At 40.5% G+C, this 25,218-nt stretch overlaps 1 protein-coding gene across 1 annotated transcript in view; it reads right to left on the bottom strand.

Annotated features, from left to right (window-relative positions):
* Nucleotides 1-25,218, bottom strand: part of LOC122814496 (integrin alpha-M-like) — a 935,681-nt gene that overhangs the window by 308,882 nt on the left and 601,581 nt on the right. Inside the window, exon 17 of the mRNA XM_044087070.1 lies at nucleotides 13,904-14,061. Coding sequence (XP_043943005.1) covers nucleotides 13,904-14,061 — 158 coding nt within the window. The remainder of the gene's footprint in view (nucleotides 1-13,903; nucleotides 14,062-25,218) is intronic.

Genomic DNA, 25,218 nt, shown 5'->3' with positions numbered 1-25,218 from the left:
GGTGTTTTTTTTCCACTTGACGGCTTGTTGCCTATTGGAAAGATAGCTAGTAAACCAATGGAGGGAAGAGGGGGAAAGGTTTAGGTTAGATAGCTTAGTAAGAAGTAGATTATGAGAGATAGTGTCGAAAGCTTTAGAGAGATCGGGTAGGATGGTAGATACAGTGAGGCCAGAATCTCTTGCTTTATTCACAGTTTCAAGGAAGGATAGGAGGGCAGTCATAGTACTATGATGGGGTCTGAATCCATGCTGTGTGGGAGTTAATAGATTGTTGTCCAGGAGATGGGGAAGGAGTTGTTGATGGATACATTTCTCTAGGACTTTCGAAAGGGGAGAGAGGATGGCGATGGGATGGAAATTGTTAATATTAGTATTGGCACCACCTTTATGTAGGGGAATGATGTAGGCTTTTTTCCAGATTTGAGGAACAATACTTTCTTGGATGGAGCGGTTAATTAGTATGCTGATAGGGAGGGCAATGGCTTCTGCTGCTATGCTAAGGAAGTATGAGGGAATGTCATCTGGGGCATTTTTGCATGGTTTTAGTTTTTTCAGGAGTTTTTTTATGATGGACGTAGGAACAGGTTTAATGAAGAATGGTGGGGGTGTGGAGGGAGTGGCAGACGTTGGAGGGGGAGAAGCATGGTGAGGGGTGGGACAAGTTGGAGGGGAAGAAGTCTGAGGAGAAGTGGGAGAAGTTGGAGGGGGAGAAGCAGGAGGAGAGTTGGGAGAAGTCTGAGGAGAAGTGGAGGTAGGGAAAGGATTGTTATTTGAGAAAGAGGAGGTAAGTTTGGAGATAGAGTCTATGAAGAAGGAATTGAATTGGGTAGCAAGATCTGTGTTGTCTACATTTGGGAAAGGGATAGGGTTTTCTGTGGTCCCGGGTTTTAAGAGGGTATTAATACCCCTCCAGAATTTTTGAGGGTTAGTTACTCAGGGACATTACAGAACCAGGTGATGTTGGCAACATGCTGGCGGATGGGTTCAATGCTAACATTATACCCTCTCACTCCCTACAGGGCCACAATCCATGCAGGAACATTGCAGTGTCCCTGCAGTCACACCTACACAGTACTAACCTGCACTCTATATGACCTGGAACACTGGCCCCATGTGACCGTCCAACATCCCAGGCTGTGATTTACACAAACCTCTGAACGACATGTCTCCCCACTTGGCCACCATATTCAGTAATAGCCTTGTATCAGACATTGTGGCCCCTGAATGGCACACAGCCACAGTTATCACACTCCACACAGGTGGAGCCACAATGCACAAGGGGGACTATTGCCCTACACACCTGACTGGACTGTTCTGCAAGGCTATGGGGCACATCATCATGGAAGTCATTCACAGAGACATTAATGAGCTCCAGTCCTTTGATGCCACCCAGGTTGGACTTGTTAGGGCCACAGCATGGCTCCAACACCTGGTGTACTCCTTTCATACAGTTACCAGGGTAGTTGATGACAGTAAGAGGGTCCACACAGTCTACATTGTCCTCTCATTGCCTTGCAGCACCGTTCTCCATTCTGGTATTGACAACATACACATCCACCTGCACATCAACCCCTATGTCTCAGGATGTTATGCAAAGTGGCTCACTGACAGGACACACACAATGAGGGTAGCATACCATAGTACCTACTGTATTTCAGTTACACTTGGCATACCACAGTCCTCAGTCATAGGGCCCCTCATGTTCGGTATATGCTTCCCTGAGGTACAGGCTAACACAGAGGGACTTTCCCTGCCTAGCTTTACAGACAACTGCATACGAAGTGCCATGATTGATCCACCTTGACCCTGCTCCATAAGGGTGTCAATGTGATGGATACCTGATATCAATATCATGGCCTCAAGCTGCATGACACAAGGTGCATGAACATCCCCTTTGCATTACACCATTCACCCACTGACTATCACATAGGTGGTAGCCCCCTACATACGTCTCATTGTACGTGCTTATAGTACACACATATGTCGCACCCACTCCTTTGATAACCATATTGCCACTGTAGCGTGGATATCCTTCTACATGGCCACACTTATCTGTACTTGGTTTGTAGCTGGAACATAGGCACCCATTGTACCTCTGAGCTCCAGACGTATACACACATTCAAGAGTACAACACCCTGTTTAGGGTGTACCTTACACAACAGCTATGGTTTTACATACCACAACATTAACACGCCATGACGTTTATTGAGCTCCGACAGTTGAAGTATGCGGCAGAACTATGGACACCACGTCTGTATACATTTGCATACTACATACTCAGGGGTGACCTCTGCTGAACAGACAGGGCCCATGTCCACAACAATATTCATGGATATACTCCACATACGCAACATAAGCAAAAGCCACTGTGAGCAACATGCTCATGGATATGTGCACACACGCAACAATGAGTGGGATGTGCTTGAGGGTTACATTCCCAAACCAGACACTCACCATGCTTTGGAACATGATTCCTATGTACATCACGCAGGGACACTCAGTAGCACTGTTCATGTGATACCTCACTTGGTGGATGGGAGACATATGTACGCCAGGGATCGCTGCAGTGGCTGTACTGTGCAGAGGTGCAGGTAACACATGGTTCTGCTGTTCACAGACAGGACACTACCCTAGAGTGGTGCCACTGGTGTGAACACTGTAGTTGTGCTTACACAGACTTGCCAGACTGCATAGTACCCCACTATGAACCTGTGAAGCTATTACATGTCCTTTGTGCATGGCTAATTGAGTAGCCCTTCCATTTAGATTAGCTATCATGCTATTACAGGTCCCGTGACTACAAGCCATATGTATCCTGTTATTGTATATTGTACATGCCAATAGACAATAACTTTGGTATGCATGATATGCCTGTTATGCTGTGTAGAATATCTGACATATCTACCTACAATACTGTACATTACACATATTTTACATAGTATCCCATAATGCAAAGCATACTTGCACAGCAGGACCACCTTCGACATGTCATTGTTGTTATATGCCCATACACATGCCTACTGTGACGGTATATCAACATATACTATCCCCTGCTATGGCACGTACTTGTTGGACCTACCCTACCACTGACGGTGGGTGGTATGGAATTGTTCTGTTTAAAGTCCTCATGTAGCATCCCTTGTGGTGTCTGTGATGTTTACCTTGTGGCCCACTGCAGGACACACAATTTCTACAAGTGTTACTATGCTCAGCAAGACATCACTACATAATACCTTTTCCCACTTTATGCATTGCGGACACTTTTAATGAATACAAAACAGGCTATACATACACTAACATAATTAATACATAACAGGCTATACATACACTTACATACCGAGTGTTCTACATACCTTGTTATCGTTCCGGACTTTCAGAATATCTCTCTTACACTGTTTAAACAGTTCTATGGTATGAGCATACGGTTTGAATGTCTGGCAAGTCATCCTTATATACGTCGATACCTGTAACATGTGGTTTCCTGCCACCAATTGCTTTTCCTGAGTGACTTATTACTTGCACATCAGCTGTGCAGCTACTCCATTCGCCAATTATGCGGCAACAGTGGGGTATAATTGAATTCTCCACTTGGGCATTGCCCATTTGCCCTACCTTCGGGGAGACGGCCTGTATTTTGTTTTGTTCTGTGGGTGGTATGGAATTGTTCTGTTTAAAGTTCTCATGTAGCATCCCTTGTGGTGTCTGTGATGTTTACCTTGTGGCCCACTGCAGGACACACAATTTCTACAAGTGTTACTATGCTCAGCAAGACATCACTACATAATACCTTTTCCCACTTTATGCATTGCGGACACTTTTAATTAATACAAAACAGGCTATACATACACTAACATAATTAATACATAACAGGCTATACATACACTTACATACCGAGTGTTCTACATACCTTGTTATCATTCCGGACTTTCGTAACTATCTCTCTTACACTGTTTAAACAGTTCTATGGTATGAGCATACGGTTTGAATGTCTGGCAAGTCATCCTTATATACGTCGATACCTGTAACATGTGGTTTCCTGCCACCAATTGCTTTTCCTGAGTGACTTATTACTTGCACATCAGCTGTGCAGCTACTCCATTCGCCAATTATGCGGCAACAGTGGGGTATAATTGAATTCTCCACTTGGGCATTGCCCATTTGCCCTACCTTCGGGGAGACGGCCTGTATTGTGTTTTGTTCTGTGTAATTGCAACGGCTATGTGTAGAGACACGTATAGTTTGGATTCATGTCCCCCGTGGATTGTGTGTGACGGCTAGAGTATGTGGTTCTACATGTGAATGTACCTGTCATACCAACCGTCTGATAAGGGACTATTGCAAACAAAACCTGTAACATCGCCGTTTGTTCCATTATACAACAGCTACGATTTCACATGGCGCCTTTAAATGTGTCTCTCACAAGGTATGTTAATGCTTCTGCAGATGTAATTGACTTTCTGGATGTTTGTGCTGTAATTACAGTCTGTATTGCTATACTTTCATGTGTGGGGGATGTAGGTGGGTGTACGTAGCATATACAGGTTTGTAGGGCTTGCATTTCTACATATTCCATATATGTATGTGGGCTCCTTCCCTAATTAAAGAGCTATCAGTTAGTAGACTTTTGTTACGGGATTATACATTGGGCCGTTGTTAATTGGTTTCTATATAGTATGCAGTTGAGGTTAATACTTTCATACCTCCGGAATTACAACGATATGTAAAGGGATGTTACTAACTGACAGCTGTCCCGTGTATTTCTGTCCCAGATATTTGCAGCCATTGCAGTTGTGTTGGTAACTGAACCTCTTTGGCATGGGTTGCCACCTTTGCAAATGGACATTGTGGGACACTTGCGGGGCACACATCAGTGTTTACAGGCCGACACATACCCATGGTCAGTACACAGGGTAGCACATACTTTTATCTTCAATACATACTTATTGCTGTAGGACTTTGGCTACTTATCATATTGCATCTAACATTTACGTTTCTTACATACAGGCATAACTATTTAATGCAACTATTACATAATATATGGGACATAATAATGTCCTACAATCTCGGACAGTTGCCCTTTGTAATGTTTTATGTCAGGACACAACTGCCCAGGGAGGGGCTGTCCCTCCTAATGAGGGACAGGTGGCAACCATATGCCTACGGCTAGCTATAACCACACCTACTGTAATGATCTACCTCTGAGTTGGCACTAACAGACACACAATGCAGACACACACAAACACACATTACAGTCACACAGAAATGCGCACAGCACCCTCAACACACACATACACAGACTACGGCAATCACAAACACAGTTGAGCACAGTACCTACGTGGACCGCAACACCGGCAGCGGTAACTAAATGTCCCTTCTTATTGTGATAATATTACTCGCGGTTGTAGTGTTCCGGTACTGTGTTCTTTCGGTCTTTCAGCCTTGTGGTTACACGTGTCGGTATGTGACACATTCCATAGTTGGCGGTGTCCTATTTATTTGTACCTCCAAGGTTTTATGAATGTCGTTGACCTATCTATATATTTGCAGATATCGGTGAATCTGTATATATCAACATATATCTCTCTATCACCCTTTCTATCTGTATTATATCTATGTATATATGTATGTATATATATATATATATATATATATATATATATATATATATATATATATGTATGTATATATATATATATATATATATATATATATATATATATAGATATGTATGTATATATATATATATATATATATATATATATATATATATGTATATATACATATATATATTTGACAGGGAAAGTGACAGGCAAACTACACCTTTCATTGTGTACTTGTCAGTGTATACTGTTTCCTGGACTCCGCACGTTTGTGTCTGAACCTGTCACATTACACACCTGCCATAGGTACATCTTGGCTACTATAGTGTTAGGTGATTGTATACATGATTGCGTGTTCTACTCCTGGCAGTGGTCATTTTACCCCTCAGAGCAGGCACTATTAGTACAGGGGTGAATAATGCTGGTTTCACCTGTTCCGGACATCACTGACCATGATCTGTGCAATATTCAGAGAAGTTTAGCCCTGTTTCGCACATATCCGTATACTCATATTTAAACGACGCTTACCAGAACTGGGCAACGCATATTCCCGCTAACGTGTGCTAAACATGATCTGATGACCTGCATCCAACATGCATTATTCATGCCTTTGGGATTACGTTACATCCCTTGCAGGACGTGGGACCGGGAACATGCACGACAGTCACTGCATTTACCACTTGGCCATCTGGGATTTGTACACGTGTTATGGCATTTTGTATGTGGAGTATACTACGGCTGTTCCTCCATACTGCACTCACATGGGTAACTCAGTTAGTTTACATATGGATGAGTCCAATTACTGATATGTCCATGTGAGGTTTACCGGATGTGCTCCAGCATTGGGTATGTATATCACAGTGAGCCACACACGATAATGTGCTACACTTTCGAACAAACATAGGTGGAGCATGCTGGGGTGATGAATACCTGTCATGGGTACACCCCATGCCTTGACACAACATCCATGATTACATTATGTGGAGCTCTTCATTAACGCAGCAGGGAATCCATGCAGAGTGTGTGCAGAACAGTGCTTACACAAATGTGATCCCGCAATTGCCTCTGCTCCACTGAGTGACAGTTGGTTACTTGATGTTGTGGTGACAGCAGACACTGTTTGCCTCATTTGGTCTATGGCCTCTGACAATCGGGCGTGTACCTACTGATGTACCTAGGAACCTATACACACAGCACCACCATATGCTGATAGGGACATGTACTGTTCAGGTGTTGACATTCCTTGTTCCAATAGCTGTTGTGTGTACAATGTTTGAGGGCTGCCTATGTAGGATTCACACAGTGGGCCACCTATACATTACAATTTACAGGTGGTCATGTGTGCGTGCCATCCATTTTACTGTGTGTGCAGGTGGAGAGGTGTGTCAGTCTGTAGGGGCCTACACTGTCAGAGTATGTGCTATACGTTCCCTCTTTGCCAAGGCATAGGCATATTGGGCATGCCTCCGTCTACCTACTGGGGCTGGCACAGGGTGTTCGTGGTCTGAATCCCTCTGTACCTGTGATGGCCTTGGCAATTGCGGTGGGCTATGAGGGCCTTCACCATTTTGTCCCTGCTGCAGCTGTTTCCGCAGGATCATATTATGTAGCATGGCACATACTATGAAGATGTGGGCACACATGCCTGGAGAGAACTGCAAGGCTCCACCAGATGTGCCCAAGCAACAGAACCATGATTTCAGCATCCCGATACACGCTCTATGATGATTCTGGTTTGTGAGTGTGCCTCATTATGGCATTCTTGCATGGGTGTGTGTGCGTTTCTGATGGGAGTCATCATCCACGGCTCCAGTATATAGCCAGCATCCCCCACAAGGTGGCCATGTGGGATGTCCCCCCCTGACAAATACCTGATACAGCTGTGAGGCATGCCAGATATGGGAGTCATGGTAGCTTCAAGGGCTGCTAGCACACACATCCATGATAATGCCCTGGGCATTGCACACAACCTGGCAGTTGATGGAGTGGAATCTCTTGTGGTTTATGTAGCACCTACCATGCTCACCGGGTGGTGACTTGATATGTATGTGCGTGCAGTCTATCGCACCCAGTACCTCTGGGTAGTGTGCCACATGGTGGAAGTGACGCATATTGCTGGCCAACTCCTCCTGAGTTTGGGGGAAGTATATATGCTCATTGGCATGTGATAACATGGCATCCAGGAACTGGTGTAGTACCCTGGATGCTGATGCCTGTGAGATCCCCATTATATCTCCAGCTGGCCTTTGAAAAGTACATGTGGCTAGTATTTGCAAGCTTACACATACCTTCCTGTCCACTGGGATGGGTTCCCCTCTGTTGTTTCTGGTTCTCAGGCGTGGCCGGCACAGCTCAACTATTTGCTGTAAGATGTCTATGACATTAAGAAATGTGATCCTAAAAATGCGTTAGCGAAACATATTATGAATAACCCAGGACATACGTTTGCATTTAGAGTTTTACAGATCATTACACCAAGTAAAAGGTTAGAAGATGTTTTCAATTACTTGGAAAACAATGAATTAAGTTGGATATTGAGACTGAAAGCACAACATCCCCCAGGGCTTAACCAATACGTGAGCGTTAGAGCTCCTCTGAAAGGACGTAGTGTTAAATGAGTAATCATAGTATGAAAGGAAACACATTTTATTTTATTTTATTTTAAATACATACACACATAGAGATACAGACATTAAATATTAAATATCCACTCTAAATTGAAGGAGTATCCAGCTATATTATGTACTATCTACTATTTACCTAATTCACATTGAATTTTTGTCAGACCTATTAATCAGCTTTAGGCTTCCTTATAATATTACGATAGTTAGAAGAAGCGCTATCCTTTCATATAGTATTAATTAATTACCTAGTTATATTGTATAGTACTGTATTTATATTTCATATATACATATAGATATATACTCAAAAGTTTTTCTATTTTTTGAATATCATGAATAGATAGTAGTAGGGATTGTAATATGCTATATATTATCATTTAATTAATTGGTTACTGAACTATTACTGATATATACATTATATACTAGATATTATAGCATGAAATTTATATACAGCAGTTCAGAGGGATAGTATTCACGTTTTAATACACAGCAATTAATTAACTAAATAATTAATTCATTATTTATTTATTTAGTTTAGTTTAGTTGATCGATTAAGATGACTAGCTATGTAAGTTCGTTTTTATAAGTTTTCTAAGTTTTCTAATTAAGAATATAATGTTATAAGTATAAGTGATAGCCTTTTCAGGTGATTGGGACCTGGTTATCAGAACTTAGATTTTAGATCTTAGATTTTATGTATGATAATAACATTATTTAGATTTGTTTTATCCTGTTTATCTATTCACTTATGCATCAATACACATATTTTTATGTGTCTTAGATACACAACATTAAGTATGAAATGTTTGAAAGAAGTCTTAGTTTTATGTGTTACTATGTTTTTTATGTTTTTCATTTCATTTTGTTAGGTGATTTATTTAGTTATTTATTCACGTTTCTTATGAATAGTAGCTTTTAGGTATTAGCACTTTAAATGTTCAACTAGTTAAATTAGATGAAGTTATTGATTGTTAGATTGTTTGATTGTTAATTGCTCATTACAAGAAGATTTTTGATGTATATATAGTACTTGCTATTCTCTTGTATTAATGGATCTGAAGAAGCGTGCCTTGTGTACGCAAAAGCGCTCATCTTTTGTAAATAAAACTTATTTTATATATCGTGGTGGTCTGCTTCCAGTGTATCCTGCTTTGGACTTTTTTCCTGTTTGGAGTGGACCTTTAGGAGCCAGCGTTACCGTGTTTTCTCACCTCTGGGTAGTGTGCCACATGGTGGAAGTGACGCATATTGCTGGCCAACTCCTCCTGAGTTCGGGGGAAGTATATATGCTAATTGGCATGTGGTAACATGGCATCCAGGAACTGGTGTAGTACCCTGGATGCTGATGCCTGTGAGATCCCCATTATATCTCCAGCTGGCCTTTGAAAGGTACCTGTGGCTAGTATTTGCAAGCTTACACATACCTTCCTGTTCACTGGGATGGGTTCCCCTCTGTTGTTTCTGGTTCTCAGGCGTGGCCAGCACAGCTCAACTATTTGCTTTAAGATGTCCCTGTCCACCCTGTAATGCTCTACTATCTCCAGATCATGTAGCCCCTGGTAGGTTACCCTTGGTCTGAACACTCTTCTCCTCCTCTGGGGCCTGCGGTGGTTGTCAGCATCATCCTCCACAACACCGTCAGTCTCTAACACATGGTGATGAATCACAGCTATGGCAGCTCCCAACATGTACATTTTAAAAGTTCCCCATGTGTTTACACCTATGGTGCAGTGTTTGGAAAAACACAGGTGTGTGTAGGGTGCTTTCACACTTTATACTATTGTGCTGTGAACACCGATGATGTCATAGGGTGTGTATGTATGATCGTAGCTACAGGGTATTTTATTTGTTTTACTACAGGGACTACTATTGTGGTGCCTTTGGTGTTGAATTACATTTGGCTGCCGTGGATTACCTCTTGCCCTTCCCTTTACATTTCTTCACGTTTCACCTACAATTTTCTGGCATGCATCCAGCAGCTTGCTTTAATTTGTACTTTCCTAGACCTGGCTTATCTTGCATAATGTGTTCTATTGCCGGTCTACTGTAGGTTTGCTTTGCTCTACTATGACAGTTCTCCTTTCTTTGCAATCCGATGCCTCCCCTATCCTGTTTTGCAGGTTTCTGCGAGCAGACTTGTCAGCTGCTGTCGATTGTCCGCTGTGAGTTAATAGGTGTTAATTGCTCAGTTGTACTCCAATTACCATACTGCAGCATTTCCTTCTTTTCTTCCCCTGACCTTCCTGTTTGTGCTATGGTTCGCGGCGCGTGCATCCGCTTACAGGGTTTCGGGCACGTTTTTATCTCCATACACATGCGTTTTTGGGCACCATGTGTGCTCTCAGCTAAACGATTCTATACCTACCTCCCCAACCCTGTCCTGCAGCTTTGCTTAGCAATGGCCAGGCCAGATTTGCATTGCTCCAATGTGCTTACAGCTACAGTGGCACACCACACTGCTGATGTCATGTATACCTCTGAGCCACTCCTCGGTATTATAGCGCTGCGCCGTATGGTACATCCTTAATCTGACGGGACGTTTGCAATTCAGTATTACCTGCCTCATTTGCATGTCATTGACTACTAATTCATAGTTACCGCGCCGAACACTGTCACAGACCCTTAGCAACCCTTGCAGCTTGGTTGTGGTGTACCATGCATACCATTGCGTATTATGGTGAAATCCTGATTTGTATTACATTGCGATTTTATGACACTTGTATATATTTTCTTTGTGTTCCAGTTTGCGCACACATGCCCTGCGGTTGTACTTGCGTTACTGTGGACATGACATTAAATGTTTTTTTTAGGTGTTGTGCATCTTTTCTTATGCCATTAGCTGTGTATTTAGCTATTGGCATATGTTAACTTTGTAATACATGAGTCTGGTCCGCTTCCATAGCTCTGATGTTCTGTTTGGGAAAATGTAAACCGTGTTTTTTGGTTTACATTTCTGTGGGCTTACGCTACGCCTGCACCACTTCATGAATCACTATTTACATTCATTTGCATGGTGCGGTACTGAGCATGGGGTGATTAGCATACCTAAGCTGAAGGCTGAGCAGTTCTGGCATACGCCGGTAGTGCACATGGAATTGGATCGTACCTGAATCGCTCGACGGCCATATTTGGTGTTATACCACCTACGCTACGCCTGCGCCTGGTGCAAGCTTCATGAATCCCGGGGATTGTCTATTTGTATGGATCTATGTCAAAATAATGAATTACCATAATGTCGAGTTGCAAAACAGCAAGACAAAAACAATGAAAGTTTATATTCATGATCGTCCAGGTCATCATAAATGCTCCCATGATAAGTAAGAAATCTGCCAACAAAACGTGATAAAACAAACAGATGCAAATGAAACCACCCAATTGGGGGTCTTCACCCTCACACTCCCACCCCTTAACTAAACATACCAAACTCCAAGATTGCCCTACAGTGGAGAAAAGGGCAAAGTTCACCACATTGGCCAAGTGACTCCTTTCGCAGTGAAAATTTATGACATTCTGGATGTTCATGAATGTAAACTTTTGTTATTTCCATCTTACCATTTTGCAACTCAATGTTTTGTTATTTTGGATATAGATCAGCTTACACACACACACACACACACACACACACACACACACACACACACACACACACACACACACACACACACACACACACACATATACACACACACAATCTCTGAAAAAGCCTTATATTCAGCCATCTAACTGTAGCATATATTTAACAGATCTTTTGTACTTAATACAATCACAAAGCAATGAATTTTAACATTTGATACATTTGTTTTTATTATTTAATGCAGTTTTATTTTAGGGTTAAAGAAGATAGACTTAACGAATGGTGTGTCTTGTTATCACAATGAATGTGCAGTGCACTATGATGTGCTGTGTAATCTGGCTAGACTTTCCCAGTTTAAGTCCTGTCTCTAGAATTGTATGCTTCTTTGCTAGATAGTATGTTCTGGATGAAGTTATAAATGTTTGTGCAGAAAAGGAACACTAGAATATACAATAATGTGCACATTTGATGCATAGGGTACTGTAACCATCTTAATAGCAAGGCATACTTGAGTTTCCCTGTGAGATACAGTCAGCTGATATCATCATCATCATCACCATCAGCCCCCTTTTTCCCATTTTATACATGGGGTGGGGGTATTGTGTTACTGTCACCGTCTCTCTCGAATCAGTGCCACACTCCTGCCTTCTTCAATACTCATGCCTGACTGTCGCAGATCTTCTTTCACACAATCCATCCATCTCTTTGCTGGATGCCCTTGTTTCCTCTTACCTTCTTCCTGTCTGTCCCAAATCTTCTTCACCAGATTGTGTACTGCTTTTCTGCACATGTTCAAACCACCATAATCTGTTCTCTTTGATCTTTTCTGTAATTGGAGCTACTTTGGCTTCTGCTCTGATGACCTCATTTCTTCATCTGCCCCACAAAGTGCATCCTACCTCCCTTCTCAGGCACTTCATTTCCATCACCTCTAGCTTCACCTGCTGCTCTGCCTTTACTGCCTAGATTTCTGCACCATACAGTTGTAATGGTCATACCACTATCTTGTACATCTTACTTTTCAGCTTCTTTGGCATTTTTCTGTCATAGACTACACCTGAGACTCTATGCCAGTTGGCTGCAGCCCCTCTGATTCAAGCTTTGACCTCTTCATTCAGACTTCCATTCTCCTCAACCACCCCTCCCAGAAACTTGAAGCTATTTACTTGTTCCACTATCTTCCCATCTAGCTCAATTCTCAGCTTCTTTTAATTTCCCCAATTTGCTGCCATTACCACTGTCTTATCTGTGCTTAGTTTCATCCCATGTGGCTTCAGATTTGCGTTCCATTCCCGGATCCCCTAGCCTTTACTGAAGTTCTTGCTCAGAGTCTGCTTGTAATGCCATATCACCTGCATATAGTAACTTTGCTGATCTGTCCCCTCCAGCCTGTTTGCTAATGTAGTCCATCACTAGTATGAACAACAGTGGACTCAGAGCTGAATCCTGGTGTACACCCATCCCCACTGGGGACCCTTCTGTGAGGCTGAACACTGTCCATACTTCAGTCACTGGGTCCTTGTACATATCCTGCACTAATTCTACAAATGTTTCTGGGAATTTGAACCACCACAGCACTGCCCAGATCAGTTTTCTTGGGACCTTGTCATATGTTTTCACCAAGTCTAGGAATGCCCAGTTGGATTCTTTCTTCATCTCTAGATTTTTCTCAACTATCTTCTCACTGCAAACATCAGGTCAGCTGTGCTGCATCCTGATCTGAATCCAAACTGCTCATCTTCCATTTTACATTCTACTAGTCAGCATATCCATTTCTCAATTACCCTCTCCAGAACTTTCATGTAATGTAATAGGAGTTTGATGCCTCTGTACTGCCCACAGTTGTGGATGCCCCCTTTGTTCTCGCACACTGGCTGGTTCTCCAGTCATCTGGGATACACCTTTCTCTCCACACTGCTATGAGTACCCTCAGGAGTCAGCTGTTATTAAAATAGTTTTATATTCCAGCATTTTGCATGTACTAGGCTGTGTTAGTAATCATTTTAATAATATATGCCTTTCCATTGATGGATTACATTCAGAAAGATTTTATTTATATTTAGAATTATTAAGACAGCAACATTCAAAATGATAATCATATTCATACCTAAATTGTCAGTTGTTTTCTTTATTAATGTGAAGCAAACTTGGAGAGCATTTGAAGAGTCTTCTTGTTTATCAGCACCCCTACATCTGACGGTTTTCAGAGGAATCTGGCGTGGTGTGAAAGTTATCAATGCATCAACACTCACAATAGGTCGAGACCTGAAATGACATGATAATTTTTTTAAGTAAAACAACATAAATGTGATGGAAGAATATTTCATATAGTTTTAGAACTGAACATAAAATATTCTTTCTGCCGCTGTTGAAAGTAGCACAGTAGCTTCCTAATGTCAGAGTTTGGGTATCAGTCCTAGCTTCTGGTCACCATCTGTGTGTTATTTATATGTTCTTGACATATCTGGATGGGATTTGTCTGGGTAGTGTGGTTTCCTCAACTGTGTGCTCTAAACTGTCAATGTCATCATGCTAAAAAGACCAGTTGGCTATACTAATTAATAAATAGATAGAATAGCTAGATTAATCAATAGATACATTAGGCAAATGGATTTGATAGATTGATAGATAATAGACAGATACATAGATAGATAAATAGATGATAGATAAATGGATGGATCACTAGATTGATATATATAGATAGATACATAGAAAGATAGCTAGATAGATAGAGATAGGTACGTAGGTAGATAGGTAGCAAGACAGATAAAGTAATACTTTGACACATCACCTCTTGCCACACTGGCACTTCATTTATCACATTCAATGGTCATGGGGGTGACACACAGACTGACCAGCTATAGACCTTGCTTCTCTTTCCCTGGCAGTGTATGCAGAAGCTGGGACAACCTTGATCACCATTCTCAGCATGGTGCTGCACTATGATTGACACTGTCAGCATTGTGCTGCACTATGATTGACACTGTCAGCATTGTGCTGCACTATGATTGACTCAGCATGGTGCTGCACAACGATCTGCTTTTAGCATGGTGCTGCACTGTGATCGACTCTCTCAGTATGGTGCCGCACTATGATCTGCTCTCTCAGCATGTTGCTGCACTATGGTCTGCTTTCTCAGCATGGTGCTGCACTGTGATTGACTCTCTCAGCATGGTGCTGCACTATGATTGACTCTCTCAGTATGGTGCTGCACTATGATCAACTCTCTCAGCATGGTGCTACACTGTGATCGACTCTCTCAGTATGGTGCTGCACTATGATCAACTCTGTCAGCATGGTGCTGCACTGTGATCAGTTCTCTCAGCATGGTGCTGCACTATGATCAGCTCTCTCAGCATGGTGCTGCACTAAGTTCAACTCTCTCATCATGGTGCTGCACTACAATCTGCTCTCCCAGCATAGTGCTGCACTATAATTGTCTCTCTCAGAATGGTGCTGCACTGTGATCAACTCTCTCAGCATGGTGCTGCACTATGATTGACTCTCTGAGCATGGTGCCACAATATGATTGACTCTCTCAGCATGGTGCTGGACTATGATAAACTCTCTCAGCATGGTGCTGCACTATGATTGACTCTCTCAGCATAATGATGCACTATGATCTACTCTCTCAGCATGTTGCTGCACAACAATCAGATCTCTCAGCATGGTGCTGCACTATGATCAACTCTCTTGGCATGGTGCTGCACTATGGTCGACTCACTCAGCATTGTGCTGCAATATGATCTGCTCTCTCAGCATGATGCTGCACTATGATTGACTCTCTCAGCATGGTACTGCACTATGATCTGCTCTCTCAACATGGTGCTGCACTATGATTGACTCTCTCAGCATGGTACTGCACTATAGCATGGTGCTGTACCATGATCTGCTCTCTCAGCATAGTGCTACATTATGATCGTCTCTTAGCATGATGCTGCGCTATTATCTACTCTCTCAGCATGGTGCTGCACTATAATTGACTCTCTCAGCATGGTGCTGCACTATGATTGACTCTCTTAACACAGTGATGCACTATGAGCCACTCACTCAGCATGGTGCTACACAATGATCTGCTTTCTCAGCACGGTGCTGCAATATGATCCACTTCTTCAGCATGTTTCTGCACAATGATCTGCTCTCTCAGCATGGTGCTGCACTATGATTGAATCTCTCAGCATGGTGCTGCACTATGATTGACTCTCTCAGCATGGTCCTGTACTATGATTGACTCCCTCAGCATGGTGCTGGACTATGATTGACTCAGCATGATGCTGCACTATGATTGACTCTCTCAGCATGGTGCTGCACTATGATTGACTCTCTCAGCATGGTGGTAGACTGTGATCCACTCTGTCAGCATGGTACTAAACAAAGATCTGCTTCCTCAGCATGGTGCTGCACTATGATTCACTCTCTCTGCATGATGCTGCACTATGGTAGACTCTCTCAGCATGGTGCTTCACTACGAGCTGCTCTCTCAGCATGATGCTGCACTATGATTGCCTCTGTCAGAATGGTATTGCACTGTGATTGACTCTTGCAGCATGGTGCTGCACTATCATTGACTCTCTCAGCATGGCGCTGCACTATGTTTGACTCTCTCAGCATGGTGATGCACTATGAGCCCTTCTCTCAGCATGGTGCTTTACTATGATCAACTCTCTCAGCATAGTGCTGCACTATGATCAACTCTCTCAGCATGGTGCTGCACTATGGTCGACTCTCTCAACATGGTGCTGAACTATGATCACCTCTCAGCATGGTGCTGCACTATGATCAACTCTCTCAGCATGGTGTTGCACTATGATCAACTCTCTCAGCATGGTGCTGCACTATGATCAACTCTCTCAGCATGGTGCTGCACTATGATCAACTCTCTCAGCATGGTGCTGCACTATGATCAACTCTCTAAGCATGGTGCTGCACTATGATCAACTCTCAGCATGGTGCTGCAATATGATCAGCTCTCTCAGCATGGTGCTGCACTGTGATTGACTCTCTCAGCATGGTGCTGCACTATGATCACCACTCTCAGCATGGTGCTGCACTATGATCAACTCTCTCAGCATGGTGCTGCACTATGGTCGACTCTCTCAACATGGTGCTGAACTATGATCAACTCTCTCAGCATGGTGCTGCATTATGATCGACTCTCTCTGCATGGTGCTGCACTATGATCAACTCTCTCAGCATGGTGCTGCACTATGATCAACTCTCTCAGCATGGTACTGCATTATGATTGACTCTCTCAGCATGGTGCTGCACTATAATCAACTCTCTCAGCATGGTGCTGCACTATGATCAACTCTTAGCATGGTGCTGCACTGTGATTGACTCTCTCAGCATGGTGCTGCACTGTGATTGACTCTCTCAGCATGGTGCTGCACTATGATCAACTCTCAGCATGGTGTTGCATTATGATCAACTCTCTCAGCATGGTGCTGCATTATGATCGACTCTTTCAGCATGGTGCTGCACTATGGCCAACTCTCTCAGCATGGTGCTGCACTATGATCAACTCTCTCAGCATGGTGCTGCATTATGATCGACTCTCTCAGCATGGTGCTGCACTATGATCAACTCTCTCAGCATGGTGCTGCACTATGATCAGCTTTCAGCATGGTGCTGCACTGTGATTGACTCTCTCAGCATGGTGCTGCACTGTGATTGACTCTTTCAGCATGGTGCTGGACTGTGATTGACTCTCTCAGCATGGTGCTGCACAGTAGGCTGCTGAAGACTAGCAGTGAATAGCCCCAACATGGTTTTGTACGGGTGCAGTGTAACAGTACTTGGGAAGAGGTCTGATGTACAAACAGAACAGGATTCCACAGAACACACAGAATGAATTTTTTTTCAAAATAACTGTTAAGCTGAACAAAAGGAATTAGTACCACAGGGTTAAATAAAATAAAGCAAATCAAAGGCCGATGTCAGGCACTTCAGTAAGTAAGTTGGTGTTCTTTGTATAGGTTAGAAAGTGGAAACATTATAAATTTTTCTTTTGGCCACCATTGCCTCCTCTCCAGCTAATGATTAGTTGTTCTCCAAAGTTGTTCCTATAGGTGTATTTTTCGTTAGTGTCGTTTGTGCTATCTCAAAGGTTGTGACAACACCAGTCCTTTTTGTGTGCACTTTTTCTATCCCTTACCTCATCCTGCAGGTCTCCACCCCAGTGGCCCACATCAGGTCTAACAGCCTCTCTGAATATTCCTATAGTTTCCCTTTAACAGGCTGGGGCTGGTACAGATCTTATGCCCATCTAGATGATGTGTCTGGCTGTCCTACTATCCATTTTATTTACTTTCCTACTTCTTTACTTACCCAATCCCAGGGATAGGTATGTAATGGAGATATTTGCTGTATCGCCCCGCTTCTTCAGTAGCTCAGCCATATCTGCCACCCTGCCCCTCTATGGACCGCACTTTCCAGTTGTGACATCCCCAGTCTCCACCAGTGACCATCACAGAGAATGCCCAAGCAATTGCCCTCACCTCCCAGGATGGTAAAGACCATATCTCTCTGCTACTCCATTTGTCACTAGTGACACTAATAGAACCCAGGTCATCTGGGCCACAGTCAGGGCTTCTTCTCTATGCCACTGGGTTGACTATACCAGCAGTCAGTTGAGAAGGGAAGGAGGATTGGATCTGAGCTTCCGGCAATATCACGTACGGTGTGTTGCATGCTAAGGGAGTTTTTATACCCTAACTCGATAGAACTACTAACATCATATGATTTAGTACACATTACATTGACTAGCTGTAGTCCCTCTTTCAATGCCAAAATGCTAACAACAATCTTCAGTGCAATTATAGCACCATCCCCATTACCATGGCAGGCAGAACCTCACCTCTCCTTACTGGTGTGTTGCCTAGCAAAAAGACACTTCTTACCACCCCCTAGGCAGCTTGAAGAGTATCTGAGCCACTAGCTGAAATCTGATTGGTTGGGTCATAGCCAGAGTTTTCATCCCAATACAGCACAATGTATATTCTATATGCTGTATATTACATACCTGGAACAGGTAGTTGCATAACAGCAACCAAGGAAATTATAAAATATAAACAAAATTGATGCTGTCATAAAATGTTGACTTTTTTTGTCATTCATTTGTATGAGAAACTATAGTTAAAGCTTTAACACAAAAACTATAGCATAGTAATACATTAAGTTATAATCATTCCTAAATAATTCACTGACATGCATGCAACACATTTTGAAACATAAAACTATGAATTTTGGGAGTAGCATGATTTACTAACAGTGATAAAATAATTTTCAAAAAATACATATGGCACATGGGATAATCTTTTAACAGAAACAGATATGAGTTCATCATCATCATCATCATCATCAGCCTCTTTTTCCCATTTTTTTTCTACATGAGGTTGGGGTATCATGTCAACTGTTGCCAACTCTCTCGAATCAGTGACACACACCTGCCTTCTTCAACACTCATGCCTGACTGTCGCAGATCTTCTTTCACACACTCCATCCACCTCTTTGCTGGACATCCTCGCTTCCTCTTACCTTCTTCCTGTCTGTCCCAAATCTTCCTCAACAGATTGTCTTCTGCTTTTCAACAACTGCACCCAAACCACCGTAATCTGTTCTCTTTGATTTTTTCTGCAACTGGAGCTACTTTGGCTTCTGCTCTTATGTCCTAATTTCTTTGTCTGTCCCACAGTGTGCATCCTGCCACACTTCTCAGGCACTTCATTTCCATCATCTCTAGCTTCTTCAGCTGTTCTGCCTTTACCGCATAGGTTTCTGTACCATACAGTAGTACTGGTCACACCACTGTCTTGTACACCTTACTTTTCAGATTCTTTGACATTCTTTTGTTATATTCTACACTTGATACTCTGTGCAAGTTGGCTGCAGCCCCTCTGATTCTAGCTTTGACCTCTTCATTCAGACTACCCTTTTCCTCAACCACCCCTCCCAGATAGTTGAAGCTGTGTATCTGTTCCACTATCTTCCCTTCTATCTCTGTTCTCAGCTTCTTTTGATTTCCCCAGTTTGCTGCCATTACCACCATCTTTATCTGTGTTTAGTTTCATATCATGTGCCTTTAGATTTTCATTCTATTCTTCTATCCTTTGCTGACGTTCCAGCTCAGAGTCTACCTGTACTGCAACATCATCTGTATACAGCAGCTTTGTTGATCTGTCCCCTCCAACCTGTTTGCTAATGTAGTCCATCACCAGTATGAACAGTAGTGGGCTCAGAGCTGAACCCTGATGTACACACACTCCAACTGGGAACCCCTCTATGAGGCCAAACAATGTTCGTACTTGAGTCACTGGGTCTTTGTACATAGTCTACACTAATTCTTCCAATGTTTCCAGGACTTCAAACCACAGCAGTACAGCCCTGATCAGCTTTCTTGGGACCTCGTCATATGCTTTCTCCAAATCTAGGAATACCCAGTTGGACTCTTTCCTCATCTCTAGCTTCTTCTCAGCTATCAAACTATGCAAACACTGCAAACATCACGTCAGTTGTGCTGCATCCTAATTTGAATCCGAACTGCTCATCTCCCATCTTACATTCTACTACTCTGCGTATCTGTTTATCAATCACCCTCTCTTGAACTTTCATGCAATGTGGTAGGGGGTTGATCCCTCTGTACTGCCTACAGTTGTGGATATTCCCTTTGTTCTTGTACGCTGGCATGAGTATGCTTATTCTCCAGACATCAGAAAATGGATGTTTGTAAGCTGAAATGAAAGTCACATAAGAGAGAAAGTAAAAAAATAAAAAAAAATAAAATAAAGTGAGAATGTCTTGAAACAGTAACAGAGATGAGAAAAGAAGTCACTGTACACTGAAAAGAGCATGTGAATACTGTGGTTGCTGATGTGAAACAAGACAAAATTCATCACTGCATTGATCTGCATGTTAAGAATAAATTGTTCATTGATTACAATTTAAGGAGTCGTACAAAAACTTGCCAAGAAGGTATCCACCACTGTGGATGGATATCTTCTTGGCATGTTTTTGTGCTGGTTTTAATTTTTCCTAGTCTGTTTGGTAATTTAAGAAGTTGTGTCAACAATGCTAAATACCAAGTCCTTGTAAACCATGGATAGTGGGAGCTAAAGGTAGAAAAAGCAAGATCAATATTGTGTACATCTAATATGCCACTAGGGAGGCACTCTAATTTTAATTTGGTAAATCAACAGCAGAAAGGGGCTCTTCTGTAAGTCAATAAATGCTTGGAAGGTGTTATAAACATAATTGATGATCTATTAGTGGTGGGTCAAACACAAGAAGAGTATAATAAGGCATGGATGCAGCTATTAAAAATAATTAGGCAACATACTTTCAAGAGAGATAAGAAGTAGAAAGCAACAGTGATAGACTGAAAATGTAGGGCACGTGTTCTTTCAACCAAAGGGCTGAAACCTAGTGCAGAAAAAAAATCAAACTGAATGTGCAAATAAGACTAAAGCAACGTAGCTATGTCACGAACTAATGCACTTGTGACAATAATATAAAATATAAAAAATAAAGAAGCTCAAGTGCGAAAATGAGGAAAGGTTAATTCTTAATCAACCCAAATTCTTATTCAGTCCAAATAACGATGTCCCATAAATCCTGATAAACAGATCAGTTTATTCACAAATGACATAGACATAGGGATAAGCGCTTTCACTAAGTTAGCTTCATCAGATCCTACAACTCACTCCATAAATCAATGCTTTATAAGGTTTGACTTAATTTCTTAATACATTAATTAAAAACAGTTGCAAGCATTTAATTAGACAATCAATATACCATTGATGCTGGATTATAAATGCAAGTAAATATCTAAGAGCAATAAAATATACTGCAAAACTACAATAAAAAATAATAAAATCGTTGTAGTGAGTATAGCTCATTTTATACATTATGACAAAAAACATTTATTATAAAAGCCCTTAATAAAACTAATAATATGTAAATGTATATTTAAACAAACATCTAAAATAAAACAATTTATGTCTATGCATTATATGAGAATAAGTACTGGACAGATAAATATAAATATATATATATATAAACATAATAAAGTGACCACAATTATGAAAGTGACCACAATTGTTATATATCAAACATTGTTCTATGTATTTAATGTATATTAACATTGAAGTGTGCATAATGAATAAATCAAACACCATCTGACTAACACTACATCAAAGTTCCTAATGCCAGAAAGTGCAAAGTATATAAATAATAAATGTATATATATATATAAAATGTATAATGCGATATAAATATAAATAAATAAATAGGTATTATACATGTAAAATAGATGTAAATATGAGTATGTATACTAAGAATATATGTAATTAATGTAAATGTAAATGTAAATATAAATGTAAATATAAATGCTATGAATGGATGTGAATATGAATGAATGGGAATAAATAAATAAAAAAATATATATATATATAAATATATAAAATGTATGTGTATGTATGTAAATAAAGTAGATAGGAAATATACATATATGTATGTATATAAACGTATGAAATATGTGTATATCTAAAATATTATAAAATATGTGAATGTATAAATTAATAAGTGTATGTATAAATGTATTATAGTGAATGTATATCATAAATGTAATAAATATGATATGTAATGTTAATAAAAAATAAATATGTGTATATATATATATATATATATATATATATATATATATATATATATATATGAGAGAGGTAGGTATGTATGTTTGATGAATATATAAAAGGGTGTGCGTATGCTATTATTAATATGTGTTATTTGATGTGCCTGCATTGTCTAAGGTGAGGTTTAATTGAAGCTCTTTCATTTAAGCCAGAGCCCTTATTGGCTCTGAGTAAAATGATCCAACCACTTTCTCGACCTTCTCTGTAACACCTAATATCATCTCCCCTTTTATTCGGTAGAATCACTTCTAATACCTTAAACGTAAACTTGTGAAGATCACCTACTTGTAAAATATGTTTTGCTAAAGCATTATTTGGATTTTTCTTTTTGATATTATAACAATGCTCCCTTATTCTGTCACGTAGACAGCGGTTAGTCTTACCTACATAGAATGAAGAGCAGATTGTACATACTGCCAAATATACAACATGGCATGTCATACAGTTTGCATCTGCTGTAAAATAAAATTCCTTATGTAGGTCCGGGTGCATAAAAATGGGATTAATATATCAATTAGTGAACAACAATTACAATGTCCACATGGTTTAGTAAAACCTTTTGATCTGATATCTTTATTAGGTGTATTATAACATAACAATCTTTTAAGGTTCATTTTATTTTTATATATAAATGAGGGTTTCTCCCCTACTATCTTCTTAAGGTCATTATCAGTCTGTAAAATATCCCAGTGTTTATTAATAATATATCTGATCTCGATGTTATCTCTAGTAAAGTAAGTAGAAAACTTTACATTGGGTAAAGTAACATTATTGTTTGTTGTAGTATTTACAGTAGCAGGTCCAAAATAAGGGGCACCCTTTGTTGTACGTAAAGAAGATGTTGTCCCTAAATGTTGGTTTATCTCACCTATATTATACCCTCTTTCTAATAATTTCGCTTTTAAATCATTCAAATCTCTTTCAAGACCTATTTCATCTGGATTCAATCTGGACATTCGTAACGCTTGTCCCTTCATTATATTTTTAAAAACATATGTTGGGTGCATACTGGTCCTAAATAATAACATATTGCGATAACAAGGTTTTCTATAAATCCCGGTATTTATAACTCCACATGGTAATTTCTCAACATAAAGGTCCAAAAATTCAATTTTCCTATCAGACCATGTACTGTGAATTTCAGACATGCAGTTAAATCATTTATAATCTTAGAAAAATTCTCTAGTTCAGTCACAGTGCCATTCCATTAGATAAATAAATCATCTACGAAACGTCTATAAAATCTAACGTTTGATTGAAACAGTGCTTCTTTAAATAATATTGTTTCCTCCCAATAGGCTAGGAACATATTGGCGTAGCTATTGGCACACGAAGTGCCCATAGCTACGCCATCACATTGCCAATAGATATTATCATGGAGTATTTATTGAAAAACATTTAAGGGGTATATTAGATAACAACTCTTTTGTGCTACGTGATTCAAAACATTTTTTAATGGATTTATATGATAACCTGAACGGGTATGACTTAATCGATAATTTAATTTTTTTAACATTAGATGTGCAGTCACTGTTCACAGTGATTCCTAATGAATTAGGATTGAATTTAGTGACTTCTTATCTCAAAGAACATATTGGCTATTCTGATATTCTAATTGATCTTATAATACACTTTTTACAATTGGTTTTGGAAAATAATGTTTTCATATTCCATGATAATATCTATCGGCAATGTGATGGTGTAGCTATGGGCACTTCGTGTGCCAATAGCTACGCCAATATCTTCCTAGCCTATTGGGAGGAAACAATATTATTTAAAGAAGCACTGTTTCAATCAAACGTTAGATTTTATAGACGTTTAAGGCATGGATGCAGCTATTAAAAATAATTAGGCAACATACTTTCCAAGAGAGAGACTAAGAGTAAAGTTAACAGTGATAGACTGAAAATGTAGGGCACGTGTTCTTTCAACCAAAGGGCTGAAACCTAGGGCAGAAAAAAAATCAAACTGAATGTGCAAATACCAAAGTCAAAAGACAAGCAGGCATTGCAAAGGTTTCTATGGGTGATGTAATAGCTTGCAAAGTTTGCACCCAATATGCTGGAGATAACTAAGAGGTGGCTAGAGTAAAATATTTGGAATGGATGCAGTTATGAATAAAGACAAAGTTTTGAAATACTTATAAAAACTATTTATAGGTACTGTAAAGTTAAAATACGATAATTTAAACAGACCACGTCTGCTGTACACATATGCCAGATAAAATGGGACAAGACTTGTAATCTTACACAAGAAAGACTGGTCCACCTGAGGTCAAGAGTATTTACTGATGCAGAATAAACAGAAAAGAAATGCTAGTAATTGTTTATGAATATGAAAGGAAAATTACACGACTGTGTCTATGGTAAACATTATCGGACAGAAACAAACCACAGCCACTTGGATGTATATTCTGAAAGTTCTTATATAATGTAATGATGAGTTTGAAGAGGAAGATTTTAAAGCAACTTTATTAAATCATCAAATTTTACAGAAGTTACAGAGACTCCTGGAACTGTACACAAACACATGCACACATATCACACACACACACACACACACACACACACACACACACACACACACACACACACACTCACACACACTCTCACACACACACACACACACACACACACACACACACACACGCACACACACGCACACACACACATGCACACACACACGCACACACACACACACACACACACACACACACACACACACACACATATAT

This window comes from Protopterus annectens, chromosome 10.part0, assembly GCF_019279795.1.
Source record: "Protopterus annectens isolate FY-2018-M chromosome 10.part0, PAN1.0, whole genome shotgun sequence".
In the NCBI taxonomy this organism is placed as follows: domain Eukaryota; kingdom Metazoa; phylum Chordata; order Ceratodontiformes; family Protopteridae; genus Protopterus; species Protopterus annectens.
Note: the sequence above shows the minus strand (reverse complement) of the source record. Positions and strands in the feature narration are given on the sequence as shown.